The sequence below is a fragment of the Lampetra planeri genome, unplaced genomic scaffold, assembly GCF_965212315.1.
Source record: "Lampetra planeri unplaced genomic scaffold, kcLamPlan1.2.h2 scaffold_1779, whole genome shotgun sequence".
In the NCBI taxonomy this organism is placed as follows: Eukaryota; Metazoa; Chordata; class Hyperoartia; order Petromyzontiformes; family Petromyzontidae; genus Lampetra; species Lampetra planeri.
Window position 1 is genome coordinate 1 of NW_027614517.1, and position 25,491 is coordinate 25,491.

Below are 25,491 nucleotides of genomic sequence, written 5' to 3' on the forward strand. Positions count from 1 at the left end.
GTCAGGGCAAGGTGTCAGGATAGTTTCATTTCGATAAAGTAAAATATAAATGATATATCTTCACTCCTTTTTCTTATTTCAAACCTATTGAAACAGTGCAAAAGAAATGAAAACAACTTGATGAGTCAATTTCTTATTTTGGTTTGCATGGTCTACAGAGGAAGAAAATGATGTGTGTTCCTCTTTTTACAAACCGGCAATTACCCATGTTCCGCTTTTTATCTCCTGCAAATTCAAGGAACATCTGTTTTTTGCATTCTGTAATGTAAATTCTGTGTAACAGAGCTAAAAAAGAAAACCCTGATCACCTACTGGGGGACAAATTAGGCGAAAAAGCTATTAATTACAGTCATCACACATCATTTGTTCTGATCCATTATTTCTTCCCATAGTTTTGTTTTTCTTGCACAGGCTTCATGCACATTAGAAAGTTACCCAAACGAGCAGGTCAGTCGGATGCACCATGGGAACATTTAATGAGGCATTTTCTCTGTTTCATTGCCTGAATCTGACAGTGGCATGTTTGCAGCGGACTGTGTGTGGTGTAAATGGAACAGTTATCAGGAACAGCATGCATCTTTCAAAGTTTCAGCTACTTTTGTAATGAGGCAATGGTTGTCACATCGTGATCATATTATGAGCAGCCTATTATAAAGCTGTGTCATCTGTACCTGACTGCCGAAGCACGTACAAAACATGCTACTGCAGATCATAAGTCTACCAGCACCACCACTTTGCATCAGCAAAACATTCTCTCTCTCTCACACACACACACACACACACACGATGGAAGACAGATGAAAGACCTTCTGGACGATGGAGGTGAAAACAGAATTTATCTGGCAATGTGCAACAATTGCCATACGCTGGGACACAGCTACACACCACACACCTCATGAGATATTCAACATAGTATTTCATAGTATTTTTCTGCTGTCGGTAACTGAGTAAAAACAAAACATTGTCAGATGTAAATAGACAGTTTTCTGTTTATTGACGCATAAAACATCCTTCAAACAATAAACCCATTTCAAGGTAAGGTTTCTGTACAATGCTTATTCAGCAGTTCATTTCTATAGAAAATGTACGAGGGGCCTTGCTGAAAATCACAAGGCTCCTTCAAATTTTATGGCAGGTACTCTGGAAAAAAGTTACAGCATTCCATCAACAAATATTTTCAAGCAATAAATATGCATTTATAAATAGTGTAAATTTACATCAAAATTAAAAAAAACAAATTAAAGTTTTCTCTTTCATCTATGTGCAACCCTTTTTGTCTGTGACTTGGCTGTATCTCTACAAATGATTTAACCCACCACAAAAATCTAAAGACGTCTTTCCAGCAAAAAATACCAAAAGAAAAAAATGTATTGACTTCAAAAACAGGGGAAGTGTTGCAAAGAATGAATCACTCAACTGTTCACGTTACAAAACTTTTTCTCTTGTTTCCTGACCAAGGACGTGTCTATCTAACATACAAAACCAGCTATGCTAATTATTCATCTCGTGGAGGGAACAAAGCTGCATTATCAACCCACAAACAGAATACAAACAAAGGAAAAAGAAAACCAAGAAGTCAGTAGTCTTTGTGTGACGATGTTGCCAGTTAAAACGTATGTACAAAACTTGAATCACTGGACATGGGATTATGGGGGTTTTCTCCAGCTGGGCCAGCAGTACATGATCATGACGACAGGAGGAGTTGCCGTACCCCCGCCAGTCCACTGGGGGGAGGCAAGTTGCATAGACACACAGCTTTCACACAGCTGCCATATGTGATAGCTACAGAATGTGGGTAGAGGACTGACGGCTTACTTCCTGAATATCAGAAAACAACAAAATAAGAAGGTTTTCCAGAGAATTTCTGATTAAGTCCATTGTGGTTCAAAGTGTCCTCAGACATCAAGAGGAGGAAGGCAAAGGACTCGCCTGTGGAGGGAGAAGATGGATAGATGAGTGGTGGGAGCATCAAACACATTTTTCCTCTGCTGCTTATAAACACACTGGCAATAAACTTTGAAAAAAGTTTTCATCTCTTTACTGATGTTATATGAATATCAAGGTGAGCACTGAATCCATATTTTCCTCTCCTTCACAAAAGCAGATAGTAATCTTCTCACACATTTCACCCATCGAAGCTTCTATTAATATAGTCAGCAGAGGTGGTAGATACTGGAAGAAACCACATTTCTGATTGGACTATTTCAAGTAACTGTTTTGCATCACTCAGGCCGACCGTTCAAATGGATCCTGTAAACACACTTTTGTGAAACCTGGGGCCTGTACCACGAAGCAGGATTTTGGTTTTAGTGAGATAAGTTCAGGGTTGATCCTGGATCTTCCATACCACGAAGCCAGATTTCGTTTTATCCAGACATGTCTCCATGGTAATTTACTCTGAAAAACTATCCTGCTCCGGAGCAGGATAACTGTCTGGACTGAATCTGATCCCGTGAAAAGCACCACCCACTGGCCAATCAGACGTCTGGAAAAACAATGACCTGTCCATTCTGTAAGCACAAGTGGTGAGGAGAAAGTAACGGCGTGAAAGGATCTTCCGGGACCGATCTAACCCGCTAAATTTCACCGATTCTCACGCCCTGGACCACAGACAGTATCCATCACCCTGAGGTTCTTTCACACGGGCCTTTTCCTTTATTCAGTGGGAGATGTGGAGCCACTAATCAGAAACACCGTCTGTCGGTGGTCCACCAAGTCACCTGAGACCTCACTGATTTAAAAGATGAGTTCATTGTCTTCACAAGACACTTTCCATACATGTGGTTCAGTAAAGGAAATGTGAACAGTGTCATCTCCACACTTCATTCATGGTGTTTGAGGGTTACCCCTCTTTTTGGAAGAGGGACATCATATTTTTTCTTTGTCCGTGATCATCTCTAACACAGCTCCATCAGGATTTTATTCAGACTGTAGGTGCCAGGTAACTCCCTTCTTTGCGTCATATCTGGGGAGGAGTCAGGTGGGGGGGGTACTTGAGGGAAGTAGTAAAATCAGCTGATTTACCGGCAGAATGTATGAATGAACTGGGGGGGCACTCATCCCTTTTGCTGACCGCTAGCTCGTTTGCTCATTTGCTTGCACTGTGTTTTTTTGTGGGATTCACTGTTTGGATTTTATACTTATAAATAAAAGTAAACAGCAGACATCGGAGCCTGTAGTTTTTATTGTTTAGTCCAAATGGAAACGTGTCAAATCCCCTTTGTCCCCGTGCTCAGCCTCCTGACGACTCGTGGGTTTAGATAGTCGCCGATTGCCACGGTCTCGCTAAGTCAGTCCTGGATTAATAGAGTTGATCCAGGACTTATTAATCGAGCTTCGTGGTACAGGCCCCTGGTCTGAGGGTAAAAAAAAATGAATACGTCACCCTTGGATTCACCCTGGAGGGAGAATCCTCATACAACAAAAACAACAATGTACATGCTTGCATTCATGCCGCATAGTGAGCCTTGAGTCTAAGCCATGAGCGTTTCTACTTCTGTATCTGTGGAGTTCCGCGTTGAATCTATTCAGTTTTCAGTGTTTTTTTCTTCATTCAACGTCAAGCGATAACCACTGAAAGTGAGCGCATCTTGTTATCACAGGAACTTCAACAAAGAGGACAGTTCTGTAAGGAGGTGCCACTCCGACATCTCTTATCTGTTTTTGGGGAATTTCAGTGACAGCTTTTAGGCCTGGAGCATGAACTACAGCCTGCTGATGAGTTTACATTGGAGTCATTTGGATGCAAACATTCTTGATACGATAAAAAGAAGACAGAGGAAAAAAAGGATAGTTTTGGTACATGTGGGCATGGCCTGAATGGCAAGGGTGCATCCTGGTGTCATGTGGTTGATACTTACAAGTGTGAACTGGTCATAAACCTGCATGAGGTCCTCTATCTTGTACTGCTCTAGCACCACAAAGTTGTCCAAGTTAGTGCTCCCCTACGGGCACAGTCCTGGCAGTGCACCACATACGTTTTCCTGCTGTTGCTCTCGCTGGTTACAAACAACAGGTCGTACACCTCCACCTAGAGACAGCCCACAAGGTCACATGTTAGCACAGGACCCACCTGCAGTAGAGAGGATCCCACCGACATGAGCACACAAATCATTACCTCACAGATACTGCAGTAGTGTGCCGGCTCGTTCTGAGTCCTCCCGTGCCAGACCAGTTCCTTCCCAGCAGCCAACAGCAGCTCCCGCTGCATCTGACACTGCTTCAGAGTCCGTAACAAACAATACCTAAGAGACACATGTCGGGTAGGCTCAGGATGACAAAACATACACACTACACATCCCATTTAGATCTGTTGTTGAACAGTACACAAGTTCTTACTTGATCATCTCAAAAAGCTTGTGGTCTGAAACTTTAATGTTCCTGGCCAGGTTCCAGGAGAGGTGAATCATGGGAACAATGGATTTGACGCTCTGCAGCTTGTTCCACTCGTAGCGCTCCACTGCCAGCTTGTACTGATGTGCTGAGGATTGAAAAAGCGGAACTTTTCAGCTGCAGTGAAAACTTTGCTAGTTATCTTGTGCGCAGCTGTTCCTGCCCACACCTGGAGAACGTGCTGGATTACATTCTGTCTAATGTGTTGCTTTATCTCAGCAGGCAGCACAGTGCTGATAATGAGAAACCAAGCTTTTAGGCCAGTCCAGACCTAAGACTCGAGTTGCAATGGAACAGTCGACAACAGTGTCAGCGGTCTGAACAGTTCTGGTGCGCCTCACTGCTAGAAGTTGCAGGGGATTCTACCTGTTCAACTGCACACAATGGTTGCAGACCGTCTCTAATGTTCCAACCAATTAGATGCGAGATGGCGACTGGTACCCAGGTGCGGTGTGTCTGTGGCTGAGTGAGGTATTCAGCTACAAACATACTAACAAACATGCTAACCTTTGAACAGAGGAACGGCATGCTGATAAATCCTTTTGAAGCACAACCATGTCTTCACAACAGTAGCTTGAACAATGGTAACTATGGTAACAACTATGGTAACAAAAGAGAAATGCCAGAGCACATATCGTGGAAATCTACAAATAAGAAGAGCTGAGTTATTCAGTGGGCTTATTGTCATGTACTGCTTTGAGGCACATCACACCACATCCGTTGCTGAGGAAACAACAGTAATTCACATGGGGTTGCAATGAGCGATGTGAACTGGACTGTGGACTGTAGGTTCCCCTGCATGTGGATGCAGTTGTTGCGCTTGGAATCATCCTCACCTGTGAGGGGTCCCACATTCCATGCGATATTGTTGCACCAGCCGATGGCCTGGACCCAGTGGATCGTGCCTGTGTTGAGCCACACCAGGTCTCCGGGGCGCTGGATGAACCGATAAACAGGTACGTTGGTTTCATAGAGGTCCTCCAGGTTTGGCCACCAGGAACCCATCAAAAAGTTAATGTTGTTCCTGTAAAAAAAAAAAAAAACACTCAACGATCAGTGTCGCATCAACAACCTGCATGTGGAGAACAATGTGTGTGAGGAATGTTTTTACCTTTCACAGAAGTCATTGATCACCCCCCAGTACGGCTCGGGCACAGCAAACCACTCACAGTCACCAGGGCCGATGTTAATGTTGACTGAACAGAAGTTGTTGTTCTCCTGGTGACCTAAAGCAGCAAACAAAGTTACTCACAGTGAAAAACAAACAGATACAGGCTGCGGCATAGATCCGGCGTGTCAGTGCAGGCATGTTCACCTGGCGTCCTGCTCCCGGGTACCTTCATGTAGAGCTGGACTGTGTTCATACCCAGGATAGTGTGACCAACGTGGCTGAGCAGGTTGCCAGCGGAAACCACCCTGGCAAACGCTGGCAGCTTAGTCAGTTCCTGAAGCTGCTGTTTCCATCTGCACAGTTAGACACTGAATCAGACTTTTCCTTCATCAAGCAAACAATCAATCCTGGTTCGTTCAACTTACTTCTTGTCATCGGAGAGGTCTATGTTGGTGCCGAACTTAATATGTTTGAAAGGGCATTTCCTTCGCCGCATTGCACTTATGAGGGAGAACATCACCATTAGTATTAGGATTAAGAGATACTTCACACAGGCACACAGGTCAACAAAACACACCTGTCTGATAAGCTGGCGTCTGCATCCATCTCCTTCTTCTTCTCATTCTCCTCCTGTAATGCAGCAAAATAGACATACGAGACCGTAAATAAATCATTTTATTCAACGCATACAATTTGGGATTATTACTCCAATCTATGTTTTTCAGTGTGACAAAATAGTTGTAATGGTTTGGACCTTTTCAATTCAGCAACAAAACCAGCTGCACACATTCATTTATTTTTTTGCTTATAATTTTTTTTATTTCTCTTTCATTCTATAAATTTAGACATCTAGGCCGGATGAGGTTACGGTGGATCTCTGGTGTCTAGGACCAACATATAAAGGCCAATACAGAGTAATTCACACACTCAAATCAGAACCTAACATAAATGGTTTAATTTCGTCAGAGAGATACCATGTCCTCCACTCATGTCCTTTCGTTCTTACAAGCTCGACGTAAAGAAATGGTCCCATGGCCCCCCTCTCTTCCTCCCCATCATAATTACCAGCATCTAACCGAATGATGCCATTTCTGTCACATCTTCAGTATGCCACAGCCCGTAACCGGACCAAGCGAGGGAAGATGAAGATTTTCAATCCATTTTTATAGTCTGGTGGGGATGTACTTTTCCATAACCTGAGGATATTTATGGCTGCTGTGACCATTCTGACCTTTATAACTGCAGAATCATGTTTTGACACTCCCATTGTTTGTGTTTGGTCACCCGGTAAGCATAATCCTGCCAACACAGGGATCTCTAGCTCCAAGTGCTCTATTACTTTCACACAAAGATTAATTTTTTGACCACTAATGAATGTGGGGCCTCGTCTCCCACTCACCCGCAGAGACTCCTGGAAGGACGAGGCCTGGTACTGGGCATACTTGATGATGGTGGTGTGGGAGCGGCTGCTTTCGCACCGCCACATCTTTCTGCTGCCGCTCGGGTCCCAGTTCTCATCAGTGGGCTGAGCCAACTGTGTCCGCACCTCCACCAGATGGTCTGGATTGGCCTCAACCAGTGTCTTTGTGGAGAACAGGCCTAAATCTAGAAGAGGGAGACGGTCCAGTGATGTACTTACAAAAATAGAGCAGAAGAGCACTTAAAAGACTTTGATTTTAAATATTGTGTGTTGATTTAAAGAGGCAGGAGTGAAGATGTTTGTCTGGTCCAACAATTTCATCAAAACATTTCGTAAGGCTGTCAGTGCCAAATAGAAGAGTAACTGTGTAAATTATTATTAGAAAAATATACTCTTGGGAAAAGCCAACTACTTGTGTTTAATGTGCAATAATATGTTTCACTTGCAGGTGGTGCTGTTGTCATTCATGTCAAAAGTATCAACAGAACACACTGCTGCATATGACCAGAGACAAACGGAAAGAAAAAATCCAACCAGTCAGACAGCTGCTGTCACTAACGGGTGGATATACTATGGAGAGAAACATGGAAATGCAGTGCACAAAGCTTCCTACCAAGTTTCAGTGCTCCGGCGAGTCCTCTGATGACAGTGACAGGGTTGGTAGGGTTGGTACAGAACTGATGTAGAGGGGGGAAGAAAGCATCCCTCTTGTTTTCCAACTGTGGAGGTGAGAAGAGACAGAAGGACGTCAGACAAGCTGGAGTAGTCCATTGTGTCTACTTCTACAATGAGGCTGTACTCACATAGATACTGGGTGTGGGAGGGTTGAGTTTGTCCTTTGGCATCGGAGGGGGAGGGCGGGCAAGGGGGTCGAGGCGGGGGGCACTTGTCCAGGAGGATGCTGCTAGTTGATAAACCATTCTTCCCGAGGTTTCTGAGGCCAGAGTAAAAGGAGGGAGATCAGTCACTTCTTCCACTTGGGTCTAAGCTGACTGGCCAAGTGTGAAGAGGACACCATCAGCACTGTCCAGCATTTCACATATTGTTCTTGTTCTTATTCAAGGGCTGTTTGCTGAGGATTGATACAAAGAGCCTGCTTAGTGTCGGGTGGTTGTTTACCTCCCGTGATTAACCCACTTATACTATCATTATACCATGGTCATTGGTCAAAAAAACAGAAATGGGATCAGTAATTCATGTTGCTATTGCGTTAGGGCTCTACAAGCCCTAACGCATGTTGGGTGCCTCTTCTAGTGTCACTTTCCTGTGCTGTTTTTCTCATAATTTCTGTCTTTTCTTCTCCGTTTCTATTTCTTCTGCAGCATCCCACTTGTCAAAATTCTTGTCTCTTGTCTCTCAGTTGTTGTTAGCACTGACAGCTGCACTTGTGTGCTGTTTAAAGTTGCCGATGTAGGTTGTGGATATTAGAAAAGTTAACCTGGAGCTGAACTACATGTGCATTACACTGTTCTAACACACAGTTGCCAGCCAATCAGAAAAGATCATTCTCCCAGACCATGGTATAACTGGTGATACATCCACCCAGGTTCCATACATGCTTGGAAAATATGATGGGATGATGGACGATGGGGACTTCTGGTTGAGTTCATGATCAATAGATTAAAACAGCTGGGAAAGCAGCTTTGACCCACAATACTAAATGAAGCAGGGACTTCCACATGGCTCAAATCAGCATGTGTGGTTTATTTCAGCAGACAGAAAAAAGGTGTGTTTTCATCAACATTACAAACACACACGCACCCCCCCACACAAAAAAAACATGAATGCTCTACTAAAAAGATGATAAAGAGGCAGTAGAGAACAAACCAGTCATCTGACCAGAATTACAGCCTCAACTACAACAGTTTGTAGACTGTTTTCACTGTCCAACATGCATCAACACAGAAAAAAGCCTTGATTCCACATCTGAAAGCATCCGGAGCAGAAATACAGCTCACACATGTTAAGTTATCAGCCATCTAAAGATTCAACCAATAGATTGAGAAGTAGAATGCAGCAGAGAAAAAAATAAGTAAGCAGTAAGCTGGTGCTTCATAAACTAATACACTGACTATTTTCCACCTCATATGTGAAACATGAAAATCCTACAGCAGTAAAGGATCCAGGCTGCCACTGGTTCCCAGCCACATACAGTTTCAAAGAGCATATGTGATGTAAAGGCTTAGTCATATGCCACAAAAACGGTGACACAAATGACAGCATTTTGTTCTTGCAGCCCTGGCAGCGAGATCAAAGTTCTCAGTTATCATCAAATTATCTGGGCAACTTTATTCTCTTAAGCAGCTCTGCCCTGTTTGCGAGGATCAGTCTGCAATTGGTGCATTATTTTGAACATTGACAAAATCTGTTTTGTGGCAACTAGCACGGAATGGCCCCGTATTTGTAGCTGGAACTGCCATGAGTCGCCTCTGAAACGTGCAGCAACTGTCGGACATCACTGATTGACGAGACTGGCTGTGGACATCCAGTAGGACCCAAGAGAACTTTGTTCTTCTTCTGGCAGCGAGAACAAATTTCTCTGTTCTTATGGAGTATGTATAGGTGTTAAGGTAGATGTCTCACCTGCAAGCTTTCAGAACTTCACTGGAGCTTGGGTAGATGGACACCGAGGACCAGGGTGCCAGCCCTGCAGTGGCTGAATTTCTATGAGATCCTCCAGAAAACTCTACCTTCCTCGGACTCAGAGAGTCCTCTGGTCCCTTCCCATTGACTGTAGGCCCCTCGCTCTTGGTGATGGACTGACTGTTAAGGCAGGAGAGGCTCTTGGTGGTGTGCAGATCAGCTGAGCAGGGAGAGGGCATAGCAGTGGCTGGCAGCGGTGAGGACGCCGCTGAGCGCTCGGACATTGGTTTGGCAGCACCGTGGACTCCCGGGTGAACATTGTTGATTTTCTCTGAGCAAGGCCCTCTGTGGTTACTACAGTTATTATTGTCATCATTACTTGTCATATTGGCTGTTCCTTTTAGCAAGGCTGAGAGCTGAGGATTGTCTGAACTGAGCACACCGGGGGCTGGAGAGCCTGGCTGAGACGGGATTGTGGAGCTGTCCGTCACCTGCAGATGGATGTGATTAGTCAATCCCTGCACGGGGGTGGTGCCGGGACTCGGGGTTGTCCCTGCAGATTGCCGGATGGCGGGCTCTGAACCTGATGGCAAAGCAGCAGCTGCACTGTTGCTTCCCCCTGAAGGTGCAGTGTCTTTGGTGTGGACCCCTGAGGTAGTCGTGGCATGGGGAGGTGAGGACAAATGGTTGGGTGTGGACTGTGAAGAGGTGGGGGACAAGGAGGAGGCAGAGGATGAGGCAGTGCAGGGTCCAGAGGAATGCCCAACCTGATTCAGAATGCCAGAGGAAGAGAAAGAGGTCTGCATGGAAGAGGAAGAAGAGAAAGGGGGTTCGTCATTGGGACATGTCGAATGTGAACCTGGACCTTTTTGAAGCCCCTGTTGAGAAAAATACACAAGGAATTCTACTTAACACATTCCGAACAAGGATCATTTAAAAAAAATAATAAATAAATACAAAAATAAACGAAAGTACAGAGCAATAGAAGAAAAATTATTAGGCTGGACGGTATATGAGATAAAATTTACACAAGGTTCTTAAAATGTTATTGTGACAACAGTAAGCATGTGTATGTATGGAGGAATGTGTTCTGAACTTATTTTACATGTTACTACGGTAATTTGATTAATTTCATTAAGATGCATCATGGTGCAAAATAACATCAATACATTTAATCTACAGACTTTTGTCAAGTAGAGTTTCAAAGGCCTAAAACTCTATTGCATTGAAGTACTTAATGTTGCTACTCTGGCCAACTGACACACACAAACAATATATGGGAAACACTTCTGTACACTTCTGTAACTCACTGGCAGGTGATCACAAATACAACAGGGGAATATTCTACCATCCACAATTTTACATGACAAACAAAACCATAGAAACAGTACCTGAGTAGTGTTGCAATGTTGGCTCCTCCATGTCTCATCTGAATGACTCAGATTATTGGTGGTACTGCTGGTGCTGGGGAGACTGGCGGCTGTGCAGTTGTGAGGTAGAGAGTTCTGATGTGGGGTAAGGCACATTTCCGTTGCTCGTGCTGCCACCTCCCATTGCTGGGTTGTGATCTTTGCCAGGAGAGCTTCTGTCCAGACAACCCAGCAGCCCCGAAGAAGGATTAGAACAGGATCCGTTGGCCGTAGGGGGTTTGATGGCTGTGTGATTCAGGGGGGAGCTGTGGTAGAGGCTTGCACGGTGATTAGAGGTCTCAGGTAACGGACCATTGGGAAGGCCGGGCCGCTGTGCACCCACGTCTGCCTGCTGCCGCATCTGATAGGGGAGAAAGCCCCGTCAAGACACAGAAACAAAACAAGAAAAGTACTGCGGAAAAGTACAAGCAGTTCATTTCCATCCATGAAATTTCAACCAATGTTTTTTTTTTTATTTTGATTTACACCAAATATTCATGTGAGTGTAAGTGTGAAAGGTGATATTTTACGTTTCGTGAAAGGCGCTATATAAATGTAAGTTTTGACTGGATTAACCCATAAAAGTGTGCTAGCGGGCTAACACAAACCCGTATTCAGTATCAACAAGAGGTGATTCTTTCATTTATATATATATATTGTTAACGTGACGTGATTGTTAAAGTTTTCAACGGACGCTACAGTTAGCAGAGTTAACATTGTAATACTATTTGGGTGTTATTATTTGGGTGTTATTTTTAGAGGTTTGTCAGTCAGGTTAACGCTATTGCAGCCGAGATCTTGAGCCAAAAGTTTCCTCGCTTTCTGTTTTATAGGTTCTTTTGAGGATGTAATGGAAGGGCATTGCGAGTTTGAATCAGAGATGGGGGTTACCTGTTAAAACATTACAGGTAAAACATTACCCTCTCCCTACTTACACCAGGATTATATGTGCACATTTAACTCCATTAATTACAATAATACCCATTAAGATTTATCAGAAAGGCCAGGATTCACAAGAGCATGAAAATGTTACCTTTGACCGTCAGCAGATATATAGCAGATATGTTCATTGGATTATCAGGGTTTGTGCAATACTGCAAGACTGCAGAATGTTATCTTGCACTGTTGTTCAAAAAAATTTCTGAGCATTTATATGTGTTTAATTTCTTCCCTTCAATACAATTTGTTTAAATTATCTATTACAAATACAAATACAAATAAAAATGGTATCATTTCATTTGAAGAAACCATATTCTTTATATTAACAAATGAATTTAGGTATTGATAAATACAATGTTTAAGTATATTTAGCTTAAGATAGTTATTTCAAATAATTTGGGGCTGAAAATAAAATTAGTTAAGTGAACTAATGACTGAGTAAAGACTAATGATTGTCTGGGTCAATAAAACTTAACGTGTTTGATTTTGACTTTGTGATAATTGCTAGTTCAAAATGTCTTCTCATGGCTGACCAACCTCATTGACTCACTGATACATCAGTCCGAGTCAACTGATCGTAAGCTTCACAAGGTTCAGGATATAGTGTTGCACATTACAAATTGCATACCTGCTGTTGATGTTGTTGCATGAGAGAAAACTGGTTCTCCAGTTGCTCCAGCATCTGCACCTGGAGGGGCTTCAGGTTCGCTCTGTTGGTCCGCAAGTGATCCAGAAGCTGCATATTTCACAAGAGGAGCTCAATTTAAATAATGTTAGATGTGCTTGCAGAGAGGCGATAGCTTCAGATGCAAGGTCATCAGATGAGCTCAAACAGAAACTGCGGCGATCATGTGTGTTGTCGCGGGGACACCTGGAACAGCTATCAGAGGCCTAAACTAAATATGAATGTAAATATGAATGAAATCGTGGCAGAACATTATTGCACATATTTGCTATTCTGCTGACATCAGCACCTATCAAAGAGCAGAACAGTATAAAAAAAAACACTGATCAATGATCAATCAATGATGCCTTTGATACAATTGTGGCGAATGAATGACAAGTCATTTTAAGGTTGATGTGAAGTGACGGGTTCTTAATTAGTTAAAATTTTTTCAGCTCTAACGCGTTCTATCTGTAGCTGCAAACCAGCTGGATCCCTCTCAGTTAGGCTCTTTCTAGAACAACCTCACAGCATTTCCTGTATCCATATGTACGCTGCTGCTTTGCGCTTATATGTCTGAAACACTTCCCATTTCGGATTTTTGTTTTTTTAATTCAGCAGATAAGACAATAAGACGTGTTTTACCTGAAGCTTCTGTGGTGTCAGGTACCAGCTGGGAACCTGCTGTTTGTTTGCCTGTGAGTCTGCAACACCCTATAAATAAGTCACAAAAGCTGTATTTCAGCCCCTGGTCTTAATTTTTTCAGCAGAATAGCAACCTCAATGTCCTCAGCGGTACCTTGTCAGGGCTGGCAGTGCGTTTCCTCTTGGCAGGACTGGCTTGTAGGTCTGTGTGATTGCTGGCGGACTGGGCGCCCTCCGCCTTACAGACCTTGGAATTCAGCACAGCATTAGTTTGTGAAAACACGTTTTCTACTTCAAAAAAGTCCAAATAACTACTACTAAAAATTACTGGGTGTTGCATCCAAAGGTAACAAAACAAAAGATGATGATCCATACTCTTTTGCAAATGACATCTGAAACACTGACAACATGAACATGCACGACAATCTGAGCTTTTAAATAAAGCATGTGTGAAAACACTCCAATTGAAATATGATATGTGTTAACATCTTAATCTGATTCACAATTGCAGATTAAGGTGATGATCACGATTTCTCAAATTGTGTTTGTGGAATAATGTACTAGTAGTTGAATTTCTTCCTGGAAATTACATTAATAAAACGTTCCACTACTCGCATATTTCTGTGTTTGGATCTCAAAGTGCTAATGATGACAAGGATGAAACATGTATCCAAAAGGGGATACCATGTCGAAACATTCAAACCATAATAGTAGGCACAGAAAGGATTGGACCTAGGGGATGTAATGAGTTCTCCCTGTGGTGCATCACTTGTCTTGTGAACCAGAGAAGCACTGTGAAGGTCGACAACTAGCTAAAAATGGGTTTGTTGCAATATGGGCCTTGTTCCAATTCCTTCATGCAGTGTGTCATTTTATCTGTAGGTACGTAAGAAGTTTGGAAATGGTCTGTTGTGGACCAAACATGTTAAAGCATCAAAACAAGGCTTGATCTTAAATTAAGTTCATTGAAATGCTTAAAATTAATTTCAAAAAGCTTCTTGTGTAAGCTGGATCTCACCTGCTGTGTCTGTGCAGTGTTCAAGGCCCCCTGTCTGGACGTGAGCTCAGCTGGAATGGGTAGGCTCCACGCCTCCTCAATACTAGGAAGCATTTTATTCTTATTCTGCAGACTACCTGGTTGTGGGTTACACAACTGAGCCTAGGAGAAATTGTGTGAGACACACACTTAGTGCTGATCTTGAGTCCAACAATACAGGCACGTCCAATGCTACTGCTATGCCTGCAGAGTATAACATATGTTCAATGCAATGACGGTTTACAATTACAAACGAGAAAAAAAAAAGTGTTTCAACATGGCAATATGAATTCTCAATTCATATCTCAATGGTCCAAAATTAAAACAGAAAAAAGCACAATCCGCATTCAAAAAGCTGACTGCTTTGGCAATGCTGCACATCACTTCAATACACAACCAACAAAATACTCCACAACATGGAAGGGATTGAGCTTGCCAGACCATGTTAACTGTGGGAAAAGCAGTCCGTACCTGCAGAAGTTTTGATGCGTTGTGTGAGTGCAGAGGTGTTCAGACAGGCCTTGCTGCGTGTTGCATTGATGTAGCACTTAATGGCATCATGCAGCTGCCCACAAGACTCATAAAGGGTGCCCAGGTCCATCCAGGCAGCAGCATGGTTGTGGTCCAGTTGAACAGCACAGATGTAAGGCCTGAAGTGCATCCATAGGCTGGTTCTGCTGCTGGTAGAGAACCCTGAAGAAGGGGAGGAGGAGAGACAGAAATCAGGTCCCTATTTTGAACTATCCCAACGCTGTGACTCCCATGAACCATAACACTTGCTTCATATTTCTAGATTTATGACTTAACCCTATAACACAGTTGGTATTGCTGCCAATACATTGGCGCTATCATAGTTTGGTTTACAACGACTATTTGTGCTATGAGAAAAGGTCGAACATGTACTGAAAGCTGATAAGTTGCACCCTGTTCAAAGCCAAGTTACTGTCATTATGGTAATGACTTGCCGGCTTCTGGCAGCAGAGTGAATGGGATTACCGTAATGACAGCAACATGGCTCATGGCTGTTCTCAACATTCAGGAACCAATTGACATTTTCTCCTTCTTCACACCAGGTTGAGGAACTGAGTGACACGTCTCAGCTTTCAGTAATAGTTTGAGTAATAGTAATAGTTAAGTAATATCTATTCCTGATAGCACAAATAGTCACGTGATTACCCTAATCCAAAGTATTCTACTGCGGAGATGGGAAGCCATTGGGGTCAAAGGGTTAATGCGCTTCATTCATGTCATTGAAAAAAAAAATTGTTGCATGGTGGGTTGTGGCTATAGTCTCTGTTGCAAAGATAAAAGATGCAGTCTGAATTATGTCTCATAAACGTTCTTTCTGAATTAATTATGAGTGAGAATGGGACAGAGTTGGTGTATAAGAGCAGTGTCTTTTCTCACCCTATGGAGCACCAGGTGTCAGCACTGGCCTCTGACTTATCAATGGACTGACGATAGGAGATGAAGGCATCCTGCACCTTCCCTATACTGGAGTAGCACCTAAAGGAGAGCAGACAGGCAAATGAGTATCTTTGAATGAGACATTCTACATGTTGGTACATTTGGGTTTTTTTTTGTTTCCATTACTGAAAGTGTCTCTGAAACAATCTAAAACAATCTATAATTTGTATAAGCACTAAACATGTAAAGTAAATTGGTGAAATCGGAGGAATACAAACATTTTACATGGGACATTATGAGAATGATAGAACACTGTCAAGTTGTTTTTCTTACCTGCCAAGAAAGTACCAGGACTGGCCAGAGTTTGGGTCAGCCTCTAAAGACTTCTGCAGACACTGGATGGCATAGCTGTCCTTGGTGCCTTTATCCTCCAACTGCTCCACTGTGTGATGCATCCAGCCTGGAGGAGGACAAGCAGACATTCAGGCCTTCAAGGTCCATTGACTGCTACTTTGATGAAGCATAGAACCTTTCCTGTGAACCGGTGGAGTGTAGAGGTGAACCATTCACGCCATAAAGCTCAAAGACACAGTGTGTCATCACAAAGGTGAGTCCACTGTCTGGTGTGCCAATAGACCAGCGTCATAAATGAAACAAATGGCTTGCCTTTCCAAAGTGCCCCCACTGAATGAGGAGGGGAGGAGAGAGAATAAGCAGACACGAAGGGGGAGGGGTGTTCCTCACAAGCACTTCAACATGTCTTCATCAAACAACTTCTCCCTGTTGTTCAATTACGTCCATGAAGTCACACACTCTAAAAAACACCCTCAACAGTAGCAACGGGCAATTTCAAACAATCTCAATCCCAGTTCTCCTCCTGTACACCTGTGGCAAGCTCTGTGGGTCGCCATGGCAACCTAAACAGGCTAGACTGAGAATGCTTTTTACAACCGGGTGGGGGTGGACGTCTACACTGAGGCTTGGAGCAGAAAATCTGTATGATATTGACAAATGATTTTACTAATCCAACATTCTGACTGAATTGTCACGTTCATTCTGTCAAAATTGACACTTTTCAGTGTGACAGCTGACTACAAAATTCAGATAATTATCATGATTATTCAGCATATGCACATCTGTTGAATCACTGTTATACAACCCAGTATATCTGAAAAGAGGTAACAAAAACCTGAACAATATCTGTATGTTTAATACAAGTCTATATGTCACAGTGAAGGCTGTTGCATTTGCATGACCTGTTAATCACAATGAGACACCTCAGTGCAAAATTGGATGCTACAGGAGTAGAGCAACACAATGAATTATTGGATGATATTGTCCAGACATGTCCTTCTATGCATAGAGCAGGAACGCACCTTTATTGTTCCTGACCACACTACAATTTCAAATCAACACACCTATGTATGCACCAACACCAATGGGCACACATGCAATATGCTTTTTTATTATTATGGATTCTGGGCAAGAAAGGAAACCGGCACCAGGTAACACTCTCAGTAGGAAACTACCAATGCATCCAGCACTGCTGCTTTACGTCGTTAGCCCTGTATTCTGCTTATCCTTGTAAGCTGTGATCATCACACTGCTAGATATACAGTCCTTTCAAACAAGGCACCAAAGAACATAAGCAACACACAATGTCACTGTGGCTACAGAGGTATATCTGGCAATCAGCTGCAGAGGTTCTATCACAGAAAACAATCAAATGATTTGTGAACTCCCATCATTCACCACTGACTAATCGTCATTCACTCATCCATAAATAAAACAGATATCTTAGTAAGTATCTAAGGTACTACATTTTATTACATATTTGTTGCATGTGTGTCTTAATACGACGGTGGAGGAAGGGAACAAGTGACAATGACACTAGAATACAATCATTTAATTATTTTAAAAAAACAAAGTGCACAGAGATTTCTTTCCATTATAAAAAGATGACCAAACTTTCCCAGAGAATCAAATTCACATTGATCGCATTCAAAACGACACCAATATGTTCTGATACAGCTGTTGTAATCCATTACATCTGACAAGGGAAGGTTTGCGAATACAGGCCGTTCCCTCAACATCTGACACTCACCTAGTTGTTGCAGTGTGGTTGCCTTCACCTGTGCAGGAAGATTTTCTGTCTGCAACAGACTTTCATACGCTTCTTTCGCCGCTCTGTATTTCTTCTGCAGGCCGTACCGTTGAGAAGTAGTGCCAAGAGAAAGAGAAGTCGTTACAGCCAGGACAGACAAGAGGGTCAATGTGTTTTATGCATCTGTCTGGACAGACAAAAAGAGTCTGAAGACCTCCTCAAACTAATGACCAGTCAGACACGCACGCACGCGCAGGGGGAGGGTCACTGAGGAAGAGGAAAGGCCAGACTCAACATGTCTGGCACCTTTAAGTGTTTTTCTGCACTCAAGTGTATATATGTCCACTGTGGCACAACTGCAGTTGTACTTTGGAGAAACCGGAGCTGTCTGCACTGAGGTGAGCCCAATACTCAGCGACCTCACTGACCTCAGGTCTCAAATAATGGGTAGATGTGTATTGCACACACAGAATGTTTTTTTTGTTTTTTTAAATTCCCTGATCAAATCAGAATATTAGAAAGCAACCAGCCCCCCCCCTTTCTATAAATTCATGCTACCTTATGGGGTTCCCACAAATGTTGCTGCATGCAAGCACACGCACACGCACACGCACACACACACGACTCTTCCTGTCTGTGCACCATTAAAACACCTCAGGGTAAACAATGACACTTGAGGAACATAAATCAAGGATCCTCTGAGTGGTTAATTCCTGCTTAGACTAATGATTCCATGTTGTCAAGACAAGAGGTCTGGTTTAATGACAGAGTATGTTTATAGCTTTTTGTGATAAACTTGTCTGAGAAAGAACTAAAATAGTACCGGCCAAAACAATTTTGTGTAGCGGTGACAGGAGGCTGCAAGCAAAAGCATAGTATTTACTTTGGTGTCCCAACAGGTTCAGGTAAGTACTACGATGCAAGCTTTGCTGAGGTGTTTGCAATCAGTCACTACATACTGTACATCTGGATGAGTGCGGAGCTGGCAGTGATTTTGTGTCTTCCTATCAGCGTACTTTAGAGCAGTATGTATGTCTGTGGGAATGTTGATGAAGAATCTATGCTGTAACAATCAGCAGTGCAAACACTCAAAATAATATATATATATATATATATATATATATATATATATATATATATATATATATATATAAAATACATAAATACAACTAGTAGCAACACAGAATCAAAGAGCGGTTATTTGTCACATCTTGGGCTGCACGGTGTGAAACAAATTGGTGATAGGCGATATTCAGAATGGCGATAATGTTAAATCTGATGATATGTTTAGACTATAAAAATAATACAATCATGATGATAAACCCAAAACACATACTTTCTATGAAATTGATGTTGAACACTGAATTATAACTTTGAAACCTAGCGAGAAATTATTTTTTCTTTGAAAAATAATAAAAATAATAAATATCTATCAATTAAAACAAATTAATAGGAAACAAAATACAATGACAAAGAGAAATATTCACTCATTAGGGCAAGTTATTGCCTTAATGATTCACTTATGGCAAGTTCTGCACGGCTCATAAATCTAGGGGTGATTTGAATACTGGCAAGTCATTTTGCTGAATTATGTCTCTGCATTTATTGTCATTTGGAATTTTTTTTACAAGTTTATCGCACATGCTCTTATCGAAAAACGATAATTTATCGTGCAGTCCTAGGCACATCCAGGTGTTTCATCTATTCACAGAGGCTTTTCTTGATGGGTACTTCAATATAGCTCAGGGAAATTAGCGACAATAATAAAAAAAAAAATACTGTCCATCTTACCTGAATCTCATAAGAATGAGCAATGTGGAACTGAACTGTGAAGGAAAAAGAAGAGGAAAAGGAAATTACACATTCACCCCATAGACCTCAGTGGGTGCAGACTGCCAACAGTATGGTGCAGAGATGGGAGGGGGAAAGTACTGTGTGCACTGTGCATGCAAGCCATTCTAGCTCACTCTTCTTGTGCTGTCTCCTAGGCAACACCAGTTTGGGGCAGAGTCAGGAGGGAAAAGGCAGCAAAGAGGGGGGAAAATGCTCTACCGAAACATTTCTAGATCTACTGACGAGCTGGTGCGACAAATCTAGTACTACATTAAGCAGTAACGTGGTCTGTCAATACGAGGTCTCTGCTAATTCAACCAAGAATAATCAAAAGACTTACTTTCAGCTTTAGACAAAGTGCAGAGATTGGAGTCAATCAAAGCCAGCTGAAAATGCTACAAAGAAAAACAGACAGCACAGTCAGACATTTGGAGGATCAATCAGGAGGCAGGTTAAAAATCAGGATCACCTCATTCCAACTGTTTAGGATGGAGTAAAAGCATGGTGTTTGTCTGGAAATGGCTTGATGATTGCAAAGAGACTAAGGAGAAAACATCCTTACAAACCATGAATGAACTCTGGAAACATGGACATTCCTCCCTCTGCATCACACATCTCGGCATCTGCCCATATTTCTCATGTCCGGTTAAGATGTTTGACGCCTAAATGAGCCACTGATTCCATGCGGTTAAAACAATATCCTATCCCATCATCCTAACTACAGATGGGGCTGCAGGTGTAGTCAAAGGAGGTCTGGCTCAGCTGCCTATGCGTGACACACTTATAGCCAATATCCAAATCAAGGATCATGAGTAGGTTGATCCAGAAATACATGAGACATACTAAACACTCTGGGGTTGCTCTTTGGGCATCAAGCCCAACAAAAAAACCTGCTGGATTTGCTCAGCAAACTCTGAAGTACCATGATAAGATTATTATTATTCTGTGTTTCCTTTGTTGACTTCAATCAATAGGGGAGAGAAAGTGTTAAGTGATTAGAATTACCACAGTACCTCCAACAAGATCAGCTCAATTTCCAGTCAGAAATCACCTTTTAGATGATTGGCTGTTCAAAGCAAACACAAATACAGCTCAGAGAACTGGGACGCAAATCCAATTTGATATTTGAAGCATAAGCATAAAGAAGCAGAAGCATAAATCAGGCTCAACTCTAAATGACTATTAATTATCCTAATGAGAGGCGATATGGACCAAACGTTGTATCTCAATATATTTAGGCTGACTGGCGATATACGATATATATATCTCTATTTTTTCTGCAAAGTAACTGCATATATTCAGTCAAACTCAAAGCCAAATATACATGTCACAAGTAAATTATTGAAACCAGTTAACAGTTAAAAAAATCAATGTTTAAATGACCCAATCTCATAAATAGTAAAACAGGTTTCTTCACCTGGTTCATGAATAATGTTCAGCTGCTCAAATAATAAATATGCGACATAAAATAAAACATAAATGCTGTAATACTGGAGTACTTGTTTTGGTAATCAAAGCTCTGTTAAATTAAACAAAAAAAATAGCCTTTAAAATAAAATAGGCCTATCTTTTTCTGAAATAAATACATTCATATGAAAAAAGTACAATATCAACATTTTTTCAATGTTTTTGCATTTCCACTGATGATAGAACCTGGGTACCTGGTAGTTTTTTTAATTCACCTTTTGTCCGAGGTTCCTAGAGAGCTGAGTCGTTGTAAACATGTAATGCTGCTGAGAAAAAGGCCTCTGATTGGTCATTACAGACAGAGGGCTGTCCCAAGCGCTACCTTCAACACAGGAGTCTACCGACAGGTCTACCAGTGGATAGCAGGCTGGTTCTTTGTTCCTTGTCACATTCTCATTTAACATGCAGATGTTTTGAACACACTGCGGTTCGTTAATGAAGAACAGACGGTTTTGTGATTTTTGTTGGTCGGTCAGAATGTATTCCAAAGATTTTTCAATGTGCTTCTTCCTGCAAATGTCAAATAAACTCTTTGATATCATCATGGCTTGGCCTGATGTTTTACAAAGGTATTGCATACAAAGGTTGTCAATAGTTTGCTAGTCAGATTAACTGCGTAATAAAAATAACTATAGATAATATAACTAGGGATTGATTCAGAGGTAGTGGCAATATATCCAATACCTGGTGTAAAAGCATCAGTAAATCAATCCTACTACGGCAAAGCAACATGGCTGAAATGACCTGAAAAGGTATTTAGTGTCTATTGGAAAAAAAGATTGAGTTCACTTGAGATATATGGTTTAGTCTATTGTGGTTGCCTTTATACTTTATCTGAATCTCATTCTGATTTGTTGTTTAGAGTTCCAAGAACAGGAACATCATTTTTCCTGACGAGCTGATGGCTTGTTACTGAACCAGTACACTGAACATGGAATACCCACACATATAGCCTATGCAAACTACTGCAAGTTAGACACAACAGAACTGCTTAGAAATACACTCCAATGCGATGTTCCTTGTTCCTGTTTTTATTTTAAAAAGGTTCTTGGCCCGTGCGTCACCCCACCAACCAGTTTTGCTGGGTAGTTTACATATAATCCCTGGTAACAGACCACAAGAATCATAATAACCTTAGTAGCAGTGGCAAGATATTTAATTGGGTGTCACAAAAGCGAGAAAATGTTCTGGTCCAGTACTACTATGGCACTGATGAGTTTATGGATGAGGTGAAGAAAGTTGAATTCGGGCCCTACTTCTGTGAGGTTTCTTTCCTTTCACTGTATTAAATATTTCCATACTAGCATAATATTAAAGTTGAAAATTACAACATTGATATAACATTGAGTTACATTGTGTGCTGTACCAACAACAAAATGAAGAAACGTGAAGAAATGAAGAGCTGCTCACAGTGAAAAATGAACCTGTAAATCTGTAAAGAGAATTCTAAAACAGAGGTGGCTCCAAGGTGGCAGGTTTCTATTGCAGCTAATCCAAAGGTAACCCCGACCCAAATAGCATCTCACAGATATTTGATGTGGTTAAAAAGCTGAGAACAGTGTCTGCCTCCTATCTGGGTCAGTAAAGTCTCAAAGCTCATTAGAATGTCCCTGAAACCAGAATCAGCACAGAATCTAGCACCGAGAACAGACTGTACTGCTGCTGGTGGTGCAGTGTTCCACAGCTCATGGAGTTCAACTACATAAATGAATGACCTGGCAGCCACCTGGCATCCACCATTTAACTTAAGGAGACTAAGAGATGACTCGTCATTCACTTACAGCTTCACACTGAACCTTGTGTCATTCAAAGGGTTGTCACTTTGGTTTGCATCCTACAAGTGTCCAACATAGTATGTCTGCCCCTGTAAAAATCACTGTCTTGTTGCAGCAGTCAATGTCAGACAGATAAAAATCAAGAACCCATTCGCTGGATCCATCCTGGCATGCTTCTCTCAGGGCCGGCGGGCTCCTCTCTCCTGCACATGTGCACTCAAGGGTCACACAGAATCCCTGGCTCACTATCAACTCCTTGTTAAGCTATGAGCCACAGAACATTGAGCATCACTGCAGCCATTAACCCTTTGTGAGAGCCTGTCAAACACATTCACAAATACGTTACCTAGATTGCTGCCGCGTCACACTCCCTCTTGGAACCCCACCGCATCGTCCTGTATATCTCTCCCTCGTCTCTTCTAACCTTCTCCTCCTCCTCCTCTTTCACACTTGCTCCACCAGCAGACAGATAATGCAGCAGGATTGTTGGGCTTGGCATTCCACCTCCCTCCTCATATCTTGCCTTCTTCCCCCTCACGCGCTCTCAGCTCTTTTTTAGCTTCCCTCCCTCCCTGTCTATCCTAGTGTCAGTGATTACTATTCAGCAGACGGCTGCAGTGGAGAGTGCAGAGATGACACACAAAGCCACCAAAGCAGAAACAGGCAGGCACACACCAGCACTCACTCTCCCTCCCTCCTTCTATCTCACCTTCTTTTTCAACTCAAAGCTCTTCTCTCACACTGCATGGCCCACTCATCCTCTCAGTAACAATCCACAAACATGCTTGTTATCTCTATTCCCTGTCTCCCATTGGTTAAATCAGCAGGCCCTATTTGAATTATGCCAGATTGAGTATACAATTATATGTATACAATTAGTTCAAAATATCACTTGTAACCTAATTAGGTTAGAATGTACTCCCTGCGGAGTGAAGGCTTCTCTCATCCCTTTCAGTTGCTTTCTCTTTCTGATTTGCATCAGGGAAAATAGGATAAATGTTTGTGAGACCATACCTGAACATTTGTCCTTAAAATACATATAAATATAATAATCTTGTCTTTTTTAGCAATGTTCTGTTTTCCCTTTCTGTTGCACTTTTTTTCCTACTGTTATTCAGTCTCGGCTCCCAGGAACGTACACACTGTAGATAACTGGGGCAAGCCGGTATGTGAGCATATGAGATTCTGTCATTGGGTTGTGATAATAAGCCAGGACTCTGAGGGAGAGCAGAGTGAGGAAATGCTGCATGTGTCGCCTGCTTAGCTTTAGTGTTGACATATAAAGTACATTATTCACGCCACAATCCTTATCAATGGTGTCAGTTAAACAATAACATAACAAGAGCTATTCCATTTTAGGCAATGCTAAGGGAGTGCCATATGTCAGTATGCCCGTTAGTTTAGTGATACTAGTATTGTGTCAACTGAAGACAATACTTAAACATCACCCAGTGTTTTTATTCTTTTACTTGTGATTTTTTCACATTAAAATTGAAATCTTCTCAAATGAGAAAAAAATCTGATATACAGCAGCTAATGTGCATTAACTGTTAGCAACTGAATAGTGTTGCTAACAGAGCTTAGGACAGAGCTTAAATAAAGGTGGTAGGACTCTGTACCATCATACACCTTGTAATTAAGGCCATGTCCACACATATGAAAACGATCCGTTTTTTCCTGTTTTCCCTGTCTCCATATCAAGAAATGCATCAGTGAAAATGCATCAACAGGCTGTAGTTCATACTCCAGGACAATAGGTGGCGCTGAAATTCACCAAAAACGGAGAAGAAGAGGCGGTGGTTAGTCGGCACTCCCTTGTCCTGCCCAGCAAACAGAACCTTCCAAAATGTGATTTTTGACCAAAGATGCTGCCGATCTTTTGAGTTATTGCAGTATTGCAGTAGTTGCTTGAAATAAATTATGAAAAACGCTGAGAACTGGAAAAAACAGAGACACGGCGGGTAAGATTCAATGCTGAGCGACGAGACAGACCCCTGAAAACAAACACTTTAAATTCTGAGAACATTCACCTAGCAAGCCTAAGTTGTGAGCAGAATCACTAATCAGGAGAGAGTGCTACGCATGCCCTAGTAAAACTGGTGTAAAGTGTGTCAGGAATATCCGTAGATTTAGGAATCTAAAATAACTGAGGAGGTGAAGGATACATCTTAATTTGTAGCTGCACAAATAATCTTTGCACTTAAAGTGTTATAACGTTTATTGGACATGTAACTAAGTTTGTAGTCATTGGTTTATAGGCCAATCACAGCTGCACTACATTTTTCTATTACATATTTATAAATAGAATTTATAAGTAAATAGAGTTGAGGGAAAATATGACAAAAAATTACTTATTTGTATTGTTCATATTAATTTGAACACTGTTAGCCCATTTAAAAAAATAAATATCCATCCATTCATCCATCCATCTTCTTCCTCTTTATGCGGGGCCGGGTTGCGGAGGCAGCAGCCTGAGAAGGGACGCCCAGACTTCCCTCTCCCCAGACACTCCTCCATCTCTTCCGGGAGGACCCAAGGCGTTCCCAGGCCAGCCGAGCAACATAAGTCTCTCACAGCGTGTCCTAGGTCTTCCCCGGGGGGTCTCCTCCCGGTGGGGACATGCCTGGAACAAACTCCAGCTCCTCCGGGTGACAGAGCTCCTCACCCTTTCTCTAAGGGGAGCACCCCGCCACCTTATGGAGGAAA

General features: G+C 42.1%; 1 protein-coding gene across 1 annotated transcript; it reads right to left on the minus strand.

Annotated features, from left to right (window-relative positions):
- Positions 1-1,902: 1,902 nt before the first annotated feature.
- Positions 1,903-19,941, minus strand: LOC144739901 (lysine-specific demethylase 6A-like). Its single transcript, XM_078622783.1, is given in 28 exon segments — positions 1,903-1,929; positions 3,861-3,943; positions 3,946-4,030; positions 4,118-4,244; positions 4,339-4,480; positions 5,229-5,416; positions 5,504-5,618; positions 5,708-5,856; positions 5,929-6,003; positions 6,081-6,133; positions 6,903-7,108; positions 7,537-7,642; positions 7,727-7,774; positions 7,776-7,857; positions 9,507-10,384; positions 10,898-11,020; positions 11,022-11,276; positions 12,483-12,590; positions 13,164-13,232; positions 13,318-13,410; positions 14,182-14,322; positions 14,675-14,845; positions 14,847-14,892; positions 15,607-15,705; positions 15,940-16,066; positions 17,711-17,804; positions 19,502-19,536; positions 19,884-19,941. Coding segments are annotated over 25 exon segments (3,591 nt in total). The 5' UTR covers positions 16,062-16,066; positions 17,711-17,804; positions 19,502-19,536; positions 19,884-19,941.
- Positions 19,942-25,491: the final 5,550 nt, after the last annotated feature.